This window comes from Rhinolophus hipposideros (genome assembly GCF_964194185.1).
Source record: "Rhinolophus hipposideros genome assembly, chromosome: 16".
NCBI lineage: Eukaryota > Metazoa > Chordata > Mammalia > Chiroptera > Rhinolophidae > Rhinolophus > Rhinolophus hipposideros.
The window spans coordinates 27,793,493-27,809,049 of NC_138062.1; the positions used below are offsets into that span (position 1 = coordinate 27,793,493).

A 15,557-nucleotide genomic window follows, 5' to 3' on the forward strand; every position below is an offset into this window, starting at 1 on the left:
ACTACTTAAACTAATACATACTGTGGGGGGAACTACGGATGAAGAAAAGTGCGTTCACCTCTAGGGAATCCTGAGATGTAGCAGCAATTCCACCTAAATGTGTGCATGAGCTCATGTTGGAAACACAATGAAAGCTTTTGCTTATAAGGCACTGATAGTTCTGAAAGTCTTCGCAAATGCTCCCTCATTTGATTGTCACATAAACCAATTGAGGCAAACAGAGTCCTAGTCCACAAATCTTTTCATTATACTCATCTACCTACATGGGAGAATATTTTTTATAATATCATAAAAACTGTATCCAGCTCTTGGATGAAGTTAGGCATTCAAGCTCTGAAGACATTTTTTTTTTTCAATCGTAGGTTACAGATCAAAAAGGGGTTCTATGATAAAAAAAAAGAAATGAAAATCAATGAATGAATGAACTTGGGAGTGTGTATATAATATCTAATTTCATAATGCCCTAACACTTTATCTGGAAGAAGGAAGCTTAGCAGGCTTTTGAAAAACTCAATAAGTATCATGTATTAATCACAATTTGTTCACAGATTCATAACGTCTTCATTGTTTCATTTTTATTTCTTTTATTTCAGAAGCTCTTGAAAAGTACCTCAAGTCTAATGTGAACCAGCTCGCTCTCAGGCGGCACTGGAACCATGAGCAGCAATGAAACAGACCTAACCATTGGTTTCATCTCCTCTTCTGTAGCCATCCTTTTGTTTGGTTCAAACTATGTACCACTTAAAAAATATGAGACTGGTGATGGTAATTATTTTTCCTGCATTGTTAACCTTAAATCATTTTAAATATGAAGTTCTTTTTGGGGGGGGGTCTTTAAAAAATGATGGTTACAAAAGTAAATTTTGTTGAACCAAATGAATAGAGCTTAAAATAAATCATTTGATAACGCCCATGCCAGTCTATCTGAGAGTTCATCAGTATAGGATGACCTCAAGGTTGTGTTTCATGGTGAAGCTATGATGGATTCTGTTAGGCAAGCTTTTCAGTCATATCTGTTATGTTCACAAAAGAAGGAAGTTAGTCCATACTAATAACACTTGTTTCACAAACACCAATTTCCAACACAATTGATATAATAGAGAACAATTTGAGCACAACACAAATTTTGTGTTTGCTTACGGGCAGTTTTGACTCTGACGAAACACTAAGTGAACACAGACAACTGCCCCCAGATGGGTAAACATGCATAGTAACACACAAAATGCGTTCACACATACCCCTCAAATATCCACCAGCTCCCTCAGCAACACACTCATTCTTATCTGGTTTTAGAACTCTCATCTACCAACTTCACAATAACTCACAACCTGAAACACTTCCAATGCCCACTTCCATAAGCAAACTTCAGGTCTTCTTCAAGTTAAAGTGCCATATCTATTGTAGCGGTTGTGAATTTCTTAACCATTTAATCAATATAAAACTGTACAATTTTATTTGGTTCCTATCTTTTTTTTTCTAATACACTGCTGAAGAATTTTTGTGCCGTGCCCTAGCCCCATTTTCCCCATAAGCTCTATGAAACATTTTTATTGCATGATTTTGCATAATGCAGTGATTTTTAGGAATATAACGTCACTGGCTCTAATGTGAATTTTAGGGAAGAAGCAACAGTTGTTTTCATCTGCCTGCCTTTTATATTAAAGCCAGGAGAAGGAATTGGAGATGTGATGGTGAACATCTGCAGGAAAACAGTTGTGTTATCTCCCCAATTTCAATGTCTTGATACAATTTAGACAATAGAATTACAAATCTTTTATCTCCAGAGTCTTTCTTTTCCTTTGCAGTTACGACAGGAATGGAAACTACTAAAAGAAGCACCCAAAATCCTAAAACTAAAGGGTAGAAGACCTGGCTTTTAGGTGTTTCACAACTGTGCAATTCTGGGCAAATCTCATCAGCTCTTTTATTCTCAGTTTCTCATTTATAAAATGAAGAACTTGTGAAAAGAACTTATTCCCTTTCATCTTTATGATCCTACTTTTTTGTTTTAGAGGTTAATAGCTATTTTTTCCCTCTCCTCCACAGAAATAGGCAAAAATCTTCCAAAGTTAGAGTCAGAAGTACTATGCTGAGTTGTACCTGCCTTAGGATTTCTTCCAATGTTGACTTTTTCCTTATCCTTTTGATCCCTAAACCCTAGCTGGTACAAAGGTACAGATATACCTCACATCACCATGTGATTGTCAGATAACTGGCAAATGGCAACCCAGAGCATAGAAAGGAGAGCAACCCTCACCTAGAAGGCTAATTCTCATGTTTGAAATGTCTGCCTCGTCAGACATTCAGCTCTAACTGTATGAGGCCTCATGTGACCATAAATGACTTTATATTTATCCTGAAAGTGGCATAAATGATCCCTAAAGGTTTCGATCACTGTTGTTGTGCTCTTCTGAAGTTCTTAATGCCATGTTTTTGGTGAGAGACAGAACTAGGTATGGCATCTGAATAAAAATATAGAGATTTAGTCTTGCCAATATTTGCCAATTTGGTTTGTCTTATAGGTGTTAAGCAGGAATGCACTATGTATAGCAAATTTTAAAATCAAACAACCTGCATTTAAATTCCAGTTCTACAAACTAGTAGCTAATTGGGCAAGTTACTTCATCTCAGATTCATTTCCTCTATGTTTGAACTCGGGTTAATTATGACGGACAGTAATTGTAAGAATTATATTAAATGTGCAAAGTGCCTGGCATATAGGCATCCAATAAATTGTGGCCATTCCTATAACATCTCATTGATATTCCTAAAAGTATTAATTTACTCAAATCAGTTTGAACCACTGACACCAATTTCTTTCATTACCAGGGATGTTTCTCCAGTGGGTACTTTGTGCTGCCATATGGTTGGTTGCCTTGATGGCCAATCTGATATTACGTTGCCCTAAGTTTTGGCCTTTTGCAATGGTTGGGGGCTGCATTTGGGCAACAGGTAATGTATGATATAATACTATCATTTAATACTTTAATTGATTTATACTATGATCAAAATAACCCTGGTTCATAATAGAAGGAAATAGTACAAACAGTAATTCTGAATAATCTTTAGTCATAGATGTTAGAAGTTGACAATTTAGTTTCTTTCATTGAGATGTTCCATAAATATTTTTGGTGCATTCCCTGACTCTTCCCTCTTAGTGACTTTTTTTTTGGTCCTTGATTGAAAATTATAGCAAAAAATGCTTTAATAGCTCTTATTCAACCATAAGTCATATATAAGTTTAAGTGCTCTGGCCTTTCTTTCTCTAGCATGTTTATCAGAAAATATTTATTAAATAGTAGTCTCTACTAATATCATTTTTAGGATTTTTCTTTAAAAGTGAGCACAGATACATTATCATTTCAAAAGCACTGGCAGACAAACAAAAGCAAACAAAAAATCTTCTCCTGGTTGCCTTATCAATACCTGAAATTATATAACTAGAAATCATGCCTTAGCTTGGCCAATCACAGATGTTTTCCTGGCATTAATATAGTACACCTCAGGACAGCTTCCTTTTCTTTATCAAAGAGAAGTCCAGGTATCAAGGATCTTTAGAGGTAATTTGATTAAAAGCAAATAAATTTTAAAATGTTGAAAATTTATTGGGTACCCACTTAATGTGAATATCTGCAGAATAAATGATTTAGTGCAGTGCATGAGTTGGAGGACAAAAGAGTTAATGTCTAAATTTCCACTAGAATTTAAATTATAATACCTCACTTGTACCTTACTGTGATTATGTTTATCTGATTGGGCTAGGGGGACAGAGAAAGCGTCCATCCCTGCAGATCTTGATAACCACCTGTAGTATTTATATTGACCCAGCAGGTTCCACTGGGAGTCAGTGGAGGAAGGGTCTAATTTGAGATATGCTGCAGATGTAGTTCCTATAGACCAAAGTAACTGATTGGATCTGGGAGTAGAGAAAAGGGAGGAGTCAGTGATGATATAGGGGTTTTATCATAGGTGATTAGGAAGGTGGTGGTATTATTGTCACGTATGAGGAAAATGGGGAAAAGAACATGTCTAAAAAGAAAAATGATGAGTTCAGAGTTCAGCTTGGGACCTTCTGTGTTGGAAGTTCCTGATGTTTCTACATTGGGGGACATGTTTGTTGGAGATCTCTTATTGGAGATCTTTCATCTTTGTTGGAGTTGGAGATCTCTTATCGGCAGCTTGAAACATAGCACTCCAACTGTGGAGAAGGTCCAGGCTAGACCTGTATTGCTGGGAGCATGTGTCTCTAGCTGATAGTTGAAATCATGAAATTAGTCAAATAACAAAAAAAGAATATACCTACAGGAGGAATGTGTTCTAGGGAAAATGTTTAGTGGGTACCTAAATCTGGAAGGTATGATGAGAAAGAACAGCCATAGAAATTGCTGAAAAGAGGAACAGGAGGGAATTAGGAGATGAGAACATCTCAGAAGCCAGAAGAAGACAGCTTTCGAGTGGAGATTGCTGGACTGAGGCCAGAGTGCTGAGGGGCTAAGAACTATATATAAAGCAATCATAGTTTGGGCCCTGAGTCACCCTCAAGAGCACAAAGCAGTGAATGCAGGAATCCAGAACAGAAGTCAGTGAGTCAAAGTCTGGGGTCATAATGGGCTAAAGACATCTATCTACTTGTGGTTGGCCCTGGCTCAAGTCTAAGGTGATGGTCACTACCGATTTTATTGATGGCCACTGCAGAAGTCAGAGATTGGAGGCCTACATTAGGATGAAGAACATTGGTGCAATTAGGCAGGGAACTCTACTTTTATTTTTGTAGGATTTTGCACTAAGCATAGTTCTTCGAGTAATCATAACCATGAGTTTAATGTCCCCCCCCCAAAATGTGGTTATTTTAAAAATGAGGCCTTGTACTTTACTAAATTGGCCCAAATCCCATAAACTTCAGTTGAAGTTTAAATAAAAATTCATTCAATTTATCATGTATTTTCTGGGTTGGAAATGATACCTTTCTTTTGTTACGTTGCGTCCACAGGGAATATTGCTGTTGTCCCAATTATCAAAACCATTGGTTTAGGCCTTGGACTCTTACTCTGGGGATCCTTTAATGCCTTAACTGGCTGGGCAAGCTCCAGGTAATACAAAGCAAACTGTTTCAACTACGATTCTCTGTGCTCATACTCGCTGTAAGGCAAGTGCTAGGGACTGGGCTATCTGAGAGGACTAACATATGGTTCTTACACTCTCAAAGAGTACAGCTGGTAAGACATACACATGAAATATGTTACCTTTAATCATTATTTACCGTAAGTTCTAAAGAAGTGATCTAGAGTTGAGCAAGATACAGGAAAGAATTATCTCTAGGGATCCAAAGTAGGGATAGAAAAAGGGAACTGATGTTTATCTTCCCATATGATTGTATGACATGTGTTATACGCATCATTCTTATCTCCTTTTCACAAACATGTAAGGGACGCACGCTCTGCTAAGAGAACTGATACACAAAAGGTTGAGTACCTTGCTGAAGGTCACAGAGCTAGCAAGCCAGGATTCAAGCCCTGGGATTCTAGCTCTAAAGTACATCGCATTCTTCCCTCTAGAGTCTGGGCCAGGGACAGCAAACCAGGGCCCTGACTCTCAGCCACTTTTGTATATAAAGCCTTACTGGAACACAGCCAAACCCATCCATTTAAGTACTGTCTATGGCTGTTTTTACACTACAGTGACAGAGTTAAGTAGTTAGGTGCAAGAGACCCACAAAGCCTGAACTATTTACTCTCTGCCCCTTTAAGGAAGAGTTGCCAATCTCAGCTCTGGAGCTGGGCTGTCCAGTAGAATCTGTGGACATTCGCATTTTCATTTAAATTAATTAAAATTAAACACTCGGTTCCCCACTTGTCCTAGCCATGTTGCAAGTACTCAGTAGCCACATCTGGCCACAGGCTACCCTATTGCACGGGCAGCTGTAGAACGGCCCCATCAGCACAGATGTTCTGTTGCACTGCACTGCCCTTGATCAGCAGTAAGAGTCATATTCAAGTGGAGTCTGGGAAAATGAATGAAAGGGAGGAGATTCCTCTTACCTTACATTTGGGGCTCCTCTTCCCATTTAAAGCACTCCAACAACCTCAATGATAGCAAAACCAGCTAACCTCCAATAATACATTCTTTCCGGTCATTTCCCCATTCCCCGCCTTGCTTTTTTACATGTGCTATTTTTCTTTTGCTTTTTCCTCTTGCCTCCTTTTCTCTTGCCCCTGGATGGTTCACAGTGATTGTTGGGAATGATCACTACAATGTCAAGGCATGAACATAAAAGGAATTTAAGGTGATGCCAAAGACCAGAGGTCTTTAAACTAAGCAGTTATTTAAAAGTCTATTTCAAATAGTATATAAAATTGCAATTAAGTAGCATTCAGTTCGGCACCTGACCTATTTTTTCTTCCTTCTTCCATAGTCTTAGTAAGAAAGGGACACTCACAAGTAATTTTACATATGCTAAATCTTTTAATTTTCATAAGAAACCTATAAGGTACATATAATTATCCCCATTTTAAGTGTGGGAAATTAAGGCACAGTGACAATAGTTAACTTCTCTAAGTCCCAGTAAATAGGGACCTAGGATTGGAACCTGGGAATCTGACCCTGAATTGATGCCCTTAAACACCTGATGAACACATTTTCAACAGTATCCACTTGATGTGACTTTGTCCGTTTCCAGGTTTGGCTGGTTTGGAATGGATGCTGAAGAAGTATCAAAACCACTGCTAAATTACTTTGGAGCTGGGCTCTCAGTAGTAAGGTATGTAGCCATTTCTGATATTTCAGCTGTTCTTAACATTTCGAATGCTTTTTAAAGATCCTGATGTGCTTACATTTTTTAAAAAACACCCCACATTTCATAAAACTGTCCTGATTTTGCCTAAGATTCTTCATTTACATTGACAGACCTGGCTTTAGAGGACAAAAAGTGCCAGCTCTAGGGTGAGGAGTCCAAGCTGCAGCTCTCCAAACCTCTAAGACCTTGGGAAAATCATTTAGCTCCTTTGAAGCTCATTTCATTATCTGTAATATTTAGAAAAACATAATACAAGGCTCATACATTAGAATTACACAGCACATTACAGTATTTTGTAAACTGAAAAATGTCATGTAAGTCAATGTGCTTTCTTCCTGACGCCCCTGGAATAGCCGTTGATTCTCTGTTCTTATTACTCACTCTTTGCCACCCAGTTTCCACTTTTCTGTCACCTCATTCAAATCTTCTTAACCCAGTTAGATAACTACTCTCTCACCTATGAAAACACACACTCATATATACCTATTTTTGGATGTCTGTGTCTAGTTGTGTGCACTATATAAATGAGGATGAAAATGACTTTGAATCTCTGTATGTCAGTGTTCAGTCAATATAAATGTAACAGAAATTAGGTCACCTTAAATTCAGTCCCCTTTCCTCTCTAGACTCCATTTATATTCCCTGTCCATGCTTCACAAAATGAATAGCACTGCCTGGAAAGATTTTAGTACTTTTTTATTCTTCAGGGGAAAAATACGGTATTTCTCTTCCTCCTGCAATGATAGCTTTTCCCTAACCACATTCAGGAACAATCTCTTTGTCATTGAAATGTTGCCTTAGAGAGTGGTTCCAGGCCAATTGGAGAACAAATAACATAGATTATTCTAAAATAGCAGATTCCTGACATTTTTGGTCAGAGGCAATTTTATGTATTTTGTACAATTCACAGAGCATTCTAGCTTTAAACAGCTCTCTGAAAAACAATTTCTTTACACCCAAAAATTGTAATGTAGCATGCCTTAGTTTTGATTTAATCGTAATTTAATGCCAATTTACCCAGTCCATCAGGCATTGTTTTTTTTCCTATTTCTTCTTAGAGAGTGTACATTCTCTAAAATTACAAATTATTCACGTTCTACCACTTATACCTTGGGCAAATCACTTCATTCTCCAAGCTTTGATTTGTTCATCCGGAGATAATAACTACCAGCCTCATAAGATGTGTTGAGGATTAAATCAAATAAAATATGTTAAGTGCTTTGTAATAGTGCTAGGCGCATGGCTAATGTTCTATATGCCGGATAATTTTCATTATACTATTAGTTTTTATTAATAATTATTTCATGTTCAATTACTGTATCCCCTTTGGGTATGTGTTGTCAAACTCCAGGGTAAACTAGTCAGTGCACCTGGGGACTCACGCAGCTTGGTTTGGAGCTTGGTTTGTGGCAGGGAAATGCAATGGTCTCTTCCTGGAGTGCACCCCAACTCCCTTTTATGATTCTTTACTGAGAAGAATTTCTGGAACCTTTCATTTCATTATTTTAACTCAGTTAAATCAGTTTGTTCTGAAGGGCATTCACTGACTAAGCCTGGAGTTTTATTTATGGTCAGTATAAGGAAACTTGGAATACAGCTACATTGGTTTACGAAGTTGCTCTTCTTTTTAAAATTGAAATCATTACTCGTATCCTATGTACAATCCAATTTTTAAAGGACGGGGTACATCATCTCTATATGATATGTAAGGTAAGTATCAGTCAGTCTCTACACCCAAAACCGCCCAGGTATTTTAAACAGCAGAGGATTTAACACAAAGAATTGTTCACAAAAGTGTCAAAGGCCCAAAGGAGCAAAAGGAGGAAAGGGGCACCGCCCTACACCTTGAAGCCCACACTTTGGCTGGCACTGCTGGAACAATTGCTTCTGCCCCAGTGATCGAGTGACCACTGCTGCTGAAATTACTACCGTGTTTCCCCAAAAATAAGACCTACCCTGAAAACAAACCCCAGTGAAGATCGTCAGCCAGATGGATGCATTTAGTACGTTTTGATGATGTTCCAGAAGAAGATGACATGACTGTATTTGAATAAATGTAGATTGTTGTACATGAAAAAATAAGACATCCCCTCAAAGTATGCCCTAATGCCTTGTTTGGAGCAAAAATTAATATAAGACCCGGTCTTAATTTCAGGGAAACATGGTAAAACAATCACCAAAACAAAATGGTATCTCCCATCTTTTAATGTCGTGCATATGCCTCCCATTGGCAAAACCTAGCTGCCAATACAGTTTGAGAGAAATGTAGTTTTCAGTCTTCTAAGTCCCATGGTTCAGGAAGTAAAGCTGCCACCAAGAAACCCTGTCCAGGACACTCTCCTAAACGTGCTTTCATGGCGATCCAGGAGTCGGAGTGTATAAAAAGCTCTGGATTTTCCTTGAGTCTGCTCTCTATTCTTTTGTCTTCTCACTTAACTTGCTTTCTCTGGAGAGTTGTATTGTGAGGAAACTCAAATCTTTCTTTCTAGCCATTACTTTTCTTCCGAGCCATGGTCCTTACATCTAACTACAGTCCAGGCTAGACGTCTCTGCATAGAGGCCCCCAGGCATCCCCCACTCTGTCTGAGATGAAGTCACATGTTCTGGGGACCCTGGTGGGACAGACACAGGTCAGCACTCTGTAAACACTAGTTCCTTTCTCTTTGCCTTGCATGTTTCCCAAACAAATTACTCTTCTGACTTTACCCTTCCCTTCAAACCAATTCCTCTTCCTGCATTCCCTCTCTTCATAGAGGTATTAGCCACAGTTATTCAAATTCAGAACCTAAGTCATCTTGATTTTTTTTTCCTTTTGTACACCATCTTATCTAATCCTGTAAAATTATTTCTGAATACATCACAACTTCTTCTCCTGTCCCTTAGTCCCTTACTACCTTACCTACCGGAATACAATTATAAAAATCTCCCATCTAATTTTCCTAGTTACAGTCTTTCCTTTTGCCAGTATGACCTGCTTGTATCTGCTATCAAATCAGGCCATCCCTCTTCTACTTATGAACTTTCGAAGGCTCCCCATTCGATTCAGAATAAATTTGTCTCCTTCACCTCGCATGTCCTCCACAGTGACAGGTTCAAACCTTCTTCCTGGCACCTTTCAGCAAGTAAGAGACTGAACTAGGAAATACTTCATTTTTATTTGAAAGATATTATATGCCCCATTCCACACTTAGCTACCTTACACTATTTCAGGCTCGTATATACTTTGAAAACTTATATCATTGTAACATTTGAACCATGCAAATGCATTCAAAAAAGAATGTCAAAAGTATATCAAACTTGTTCATTTTCTTAAGTTAATTTACTATTGTAACACATTTTTAACATATTTGCATGGTTCAATAGTCAAGAGTGAGGCATTTGCTACAAAGATACTGGACGTAAATAGACAGTGCATTATGAGAGAGATGTTGAAGGGGGAAAGTCATTAGGCTTATGCATGTGTTTTTATCTCTTAAAATATACTCTGGAGATCTTCGCATATCAGAGCATAGAGGGCATCCTCACTCCTTTCTTATACCTGCATAGCATTCCACTGTGTGACCATGAAGGTCACCACACCTGAGTGTGGGTGTACTGGAACGGATTGGTAAGGTCAGGAGTGGACACACCTGTGGTTTTGGAAGATGGCCCTGGAGTCTCGTTCATGGGGTATGCACAATTCTGCACTCACCTGTCTCCTTGAGTTCTTCAACGGAGGATGCTGTTAAACTTTTGGGAGTTTTCAATCTAATAGGTGAGAAGTAGTTTTTCATTTGTGTTCTTTTACCTTGTGATTCCAGGGTTAAGCAGGAATAAAAAGATGGAGCCATTGACTAAAATGAGAAAATCAGTAGAAAGAGCTGATTTGGGAGGTGGGGGGAAGCTAATGAGTTTAGCTTCTAACCTGCTGCAATTAAGGCCAATAGGAGACGTCAAAGAAAGTGTCTGTTGTGTAGAAATGGCAGGACCAATGAAAAGGCAGTTTTAAAGTAATCATCATATCAGTAGGATTTGATTTAAGCTGTTTTTTCTTAACATTCAGGCAACTTGATATGAACCAGGGTTATGGTAAATATCACTAACATTTATTTTCTTTACAGTGCTTTCATATTTTTGTTCATCAAAAGTGAAATACCAAGTAACACGTGCTCTGTGGACACCACACCACAAATGACAGAGCATGTGAGTATAATATGAAAGGCAACTTGATTTGAAATATAAAATTAAGATAAAAGGAAAATGCATTGATTTCAAACAAAGATGAGAAGGTGGGGAGGGTGCACGTGTGTATATGTATGTATTTCTAGTCAGTGCTATCTCAAATGTCTTAGCATGAGTGTTATGGCGAGGTCTGTTACCGAGCTCAAGGGGTTCACTGCTTGGGGTGTTCTATTCAAGAATGCAACGTCGTTGTTGTGAGGTAGTTTTCTACTTGCAGCAAGTAAAGGAGACAAGATATACACCTACACCTCTGGTTCCCAGAAGAGAGGCTTAGCCATTGCTTGTATACACTATTTGGTTAATTACACATTAATGTCTTCTTTGCAGCTGGCTACACTTAATCAGGTTGAGCTCCTGTCGAGCTCATCCTGTTAACAACTGCATCTGCAAAATACCGTGCTACATTTTCACATGTAGCAAGACCAGTATTCAGTAAGAGTGGTCCACACCTTGAGATCCTTCTCCTACTAACAGGTCTGTGTAATAATCTATCAATATTTCCACAGGAAAGTTTCTCAATTAACACAGAGGTCTATTTTCATTGAGTAGATCCCTACTAGGAGATGTATATTCAAGCCCATATTTTGGAATGATTTAAGGATTTCCACAATAGAAGAACCCTGAATATTATAGAGGAATATGAAAGTTACTTTAGGAAGGAGAAGAAAGGAGGTTTTCAAGTAGACCTAAGAAGGACGGGGGGAAATAGATCAGAGAAAGCCAATGAAAGGGTAAACCAAGTCATATGAAAGTAGGAATTGGACTTGACCTTCTTCCTATTTCTCTTTTCTGCTTTATCCTGTTCCACTCAAAGGTAAAGACAGGAAATATGTAAGGAGTGACTGTTTTGACTTTGATGAACCTAAATTAGTCTGGAATAGCAAATCTAGATTAAACAGGGACAACATTTAAAAGATGTGACACAGCACAAATGCAGAGGCTACATATACAAAAGTGATTAGAGGGCAAACCCCCACTGTCGTGAGCCCAGACTCTAGTCCTTCCTACAGGTATCTCTTCTCCCTGCCGTGGGCCCAGGGCTATCCAGCTGACCTCTGAATCCAGCGGCCCACACCCCCACTAAAGTACTGTTTCCCTGGAAGGTGCTGCCTCTACTCTTTACTTCAAAATTAATCTTCTCCCTTCCTTCTACTCCTATCAAAACTCTTATCAGCTAAGGTGACTGAAACCTCAGTGAAACTGACACTAAAGTTAAATATTAATTAGCTTAAGTGTAAGAGAAAAGAGACTTATAATTTCACAGGCATCTCTAATCATGGAAATGTTTCAGGGAGAATGGAGGAGTTGGCGTTGAGAGATGGTATCTGATGTGCCTTCCTTCTTTAGGGATCCAGGAGGTTTCCTAACCAACCACCCTTCAAACAATTAAACAAAAAAAAAATAATAATATAATAACTTAAATGCAACTTGGTAAAGATACATACCCTGTTTCCCCGAAAATAAGATCTAGCTGGACAATCAACTCTAATGCATCTTTTGGAGCAAAAATTAATATCAGACCTGATATTATATTATATTATATTATATTATATTATATTATACCCAGTCTTATAGTAAAATAAGACCAGGTCTTATATTAAGTTTTGCTCCAAAAGATGCATTAGAACTGATTGTCCGGCTAGGTCTTATTTTCAGGGAAACACAGTAGTAGGCGAGATTTTTTTCTAGGCAAGATGGAAGGATACAAGTAAACCAAGTTTAAAGATGGAGAAATAGCATGATTGGTTAGTATGCAACCATCTATCACGAGTTCCTCAGTTATCGCCAAAGGAAAACTTGACTTAGCACATGACAAAGAATTCAAACTTACAAAAACAGTACGATTATAACATCAAGAAACTTCAGCTAAGAGGGAAAGATGATTACATATAATAATAGAAATATTATGAATTTGCTCATACTTTATCTGCTTAGAATATCTGCCTAATCTTGGGCTGGAAATATTTTTTTAACTAATTCAATTAAAAAGAATTCTGAATAAAAATATGCTTATTGACCTAAGGTGGTCCACAGTAGAATAGTCTGAATTTTCCTTCGTTCTCATTTCTTTCCAGATTATTAAAATATGCAAATGAAACATAAGCATTAACAACTTCTATTAATTTTGACAGGCGTATCAAAATAGCTGTATATTAAAACTGTAAAAAATTTACACGGAGAATTTACCAACTGCCAAACTGTTCTGAATTAAAGAGGAATACAATCAGAAATATTTGAGTATAGAGATATTCACATAATCAGAACACATAGTGTAACATGTTTATACTTTAAAGTGTTTTTGAAAGAGTAGAGAAAAACACTGAAAAATCTATTTGTTACCAGTGTGATTATCAATTGAATGCTGTTTTTGTTTTGGTTTGTGCCAACATTTTCAATAGGTGTTCAACAAAACTCAAGAGCCCTGTCCTGGTGATTCCTGGGTGGATAAACTTTCTGCAGTGCAATCCCGCATCGTGTAAGGAGAGGTTCTGTTATTATTTCATATTTGGTTAAAGCAGGTGTTACCAGAGTGAAGCTGTACTCCTATGAGTTCAGGAAGAAAATGCTAACACAAGCTTTGACTTTCTTAGCTCCATGGTGGAGATTTTCTTGTCCCCTGTTGAGTTTTTAGGTACAGAGGTCCTTTGACGCAGTGCTTCAAAAAAGTCCTAAGCCACTGCAGTATTTCTAGCCAATAAGTAGCTGACAGAAGGAAGTTACAAATCTTACTTGGCAGGACTTTTGTACCTAAAGTAAAGAGGACTATAATATAGGCCACAGAGTATAATGACCAGAATGCTCTAAGAAATCACAATCAAATGAGGCAACATGCTTCTCTAGTACTACACTGCCTGGGATACCCACCTTCCACTGGAAATCTTTCCACTTGTGTGTTAGGTAATTTTATAATCCCAAGATATTCATTTTCAAATATAAAATATTTTGTTTCCATGTAGGTTCTAACCTACACATACACACACACACACACACACACACACACACACACACACACACACACACACACACCCCTACCTAAAGACTAGTATACTTAGGCTCAACACTGGTTCCTATATTCAAGAGTTTGGGGAGGTGGCAAAGAAATATGAAAATACGTAATAGAATGTAGCTTCCATTTTATAATTAATAGCTGTTTTGGATTTTATGTGATGACATCATTTTTTGCCTCAAGAATATAAAGCATTTCCTCTGTGGGTATACACAGTGTCTTCACAGTGGAAAAGGAGTAGTGCCTGGTACATAATAAATACCCAATAAATACTTGAATAAATTGAATGAATGAATGAATGAAAGAATGAACTCACAAACAGAGAAGCTTTGGAAGAAGTAAATATGATACTATGCTTGTTTCAGAATAAAACAGATCTCTCAAACAAAACATTTTTTCACAAAGGATCTCCTTTATTAAGGGAGTATTTGTTAGTAACACATTTTTAGTCACCTCATGATTAGCCAGACTTACTGTATTTGCCTGGTCTGTGTTTGGGACACTTCTCTGGGACTGTGAGGTCCCAGAGAACCTGGGGTGTCCTCTGTGAATAGAACCCATTGCTGAGTTGGCCCTGTGAGTTCCTACAGTTTTATATTCCTGAAAACACTACTAAAATAGACTTTAAGAATTGGCTTTTCAGTTTGGAAAGAAATGTTTTTCTCCTAAAACTCTTTTCTGTTTCATGCCATTATCTTTTTGTATTAAGAAGGTAAAGGGACTGTTCCAAAATATAGGTGCCAAAAAAATGTATACACATTTTAAGAAAGGAAAAAACTGTATTAAAATTGTAATTAATGAATGACACTAGCATTCATTTGATTATCTTTTGAGTGAACGTCATACTACACATTGCTACCGCAATTCAATTTTTGAGATTATCATGCTGAGTGAAATAAGTCAGACAGAAAAAATCAAGCAGCATATGATTTCACGCACATGTGAAATGTCAGTGAAATATAAGTGTAGAACAAGACAAACAAATGACGAAACAAAAATTTATAGACAGACAATAGTGTAGTGGTTACCAGAGGGTAGGGAGTGAGGGGGGTGGTAGAGGAGAGTAAATATATGGTGATGGAAAGAGAACTGACTCTGGGTGGTGAACACACAATGTCATTTATAGATGATGTAATACAATATTGTACACCTGAAACCTATGTAACTTTACTAACACTTGTCACCCCAATAAACTTTAATTTAAAAAAAGAAAAAAGAAAAAGTAATACATAGATAACATCTCTTAAAATGTGTACTTTTTTTGGCCACCTTTTGTATTAATCACCACCATCCCAAAATCATCGGAGTTGCTGGTTTCATGCAGATATAAGATATAACCCAAGCCTGAGGAGTCAACGTGAACCCAGTACTTAAAAATGAAGCATTTCCCTCTTACAAAAAGTAATGTTTTACCTTAAATATCCAGATCATTTTATTAAATCAACACTCTTCTTCAAAGTCAATGAAGACATAGGCAAGTCAATAGATCTCAATAGTTGTTTTTGAACAAATTTGTGTTTAGCAGGACAGCTAAGG

At 37.6% G+C, this 15,557-nt stretch overlaps 1 protein-coding gene across 3 annotated transcripts in view; it reads left to right on the plus strand.

Moving 5' to 3' along the window:
* TMEM144 (transmembrane protein 144) overlaps window positions 1–15,557 on the plus strand; it is a 79,921-nt gene that overhangs the window by 36,310 nt on the left and 28,054 nt on the right. For 2 of the 3 annotated variants that reach the window (XR_013995204.1, XM_081077574.1), the window contains exons 2-7: window positions 594–765; window positions 2,830–2,952; window positions 4,991–5,090; window positions 6,677–6,757; window positions 10,894–10,975; window positions 13,414–13,490. Coding sequence is in view for 1 of the 3 variants with exons in the window: in XM_081077574.1 (XP_080933700.1) it covers window positions 657–765; window positions 2,830–2,952; window positions 4,991–5,090; window positions 6,677–6,757; window positions 10,894–10,975; window positions 13,414–13,490 (572 nt within the window). In the remaining 2 variants the exon portion in view is untranslated. The remainder of the gene's footprint in view (window positions 1–593; window positions 766–2,829; window positions 2,953–4,990; window positions 5,091–6,676; window positions 6,758–10,893; window positions 10,976–13,413; window positions 13,491–15,557) is intronic. The other variant, XR_013995205.1, reaches the window with a different exon arrangement.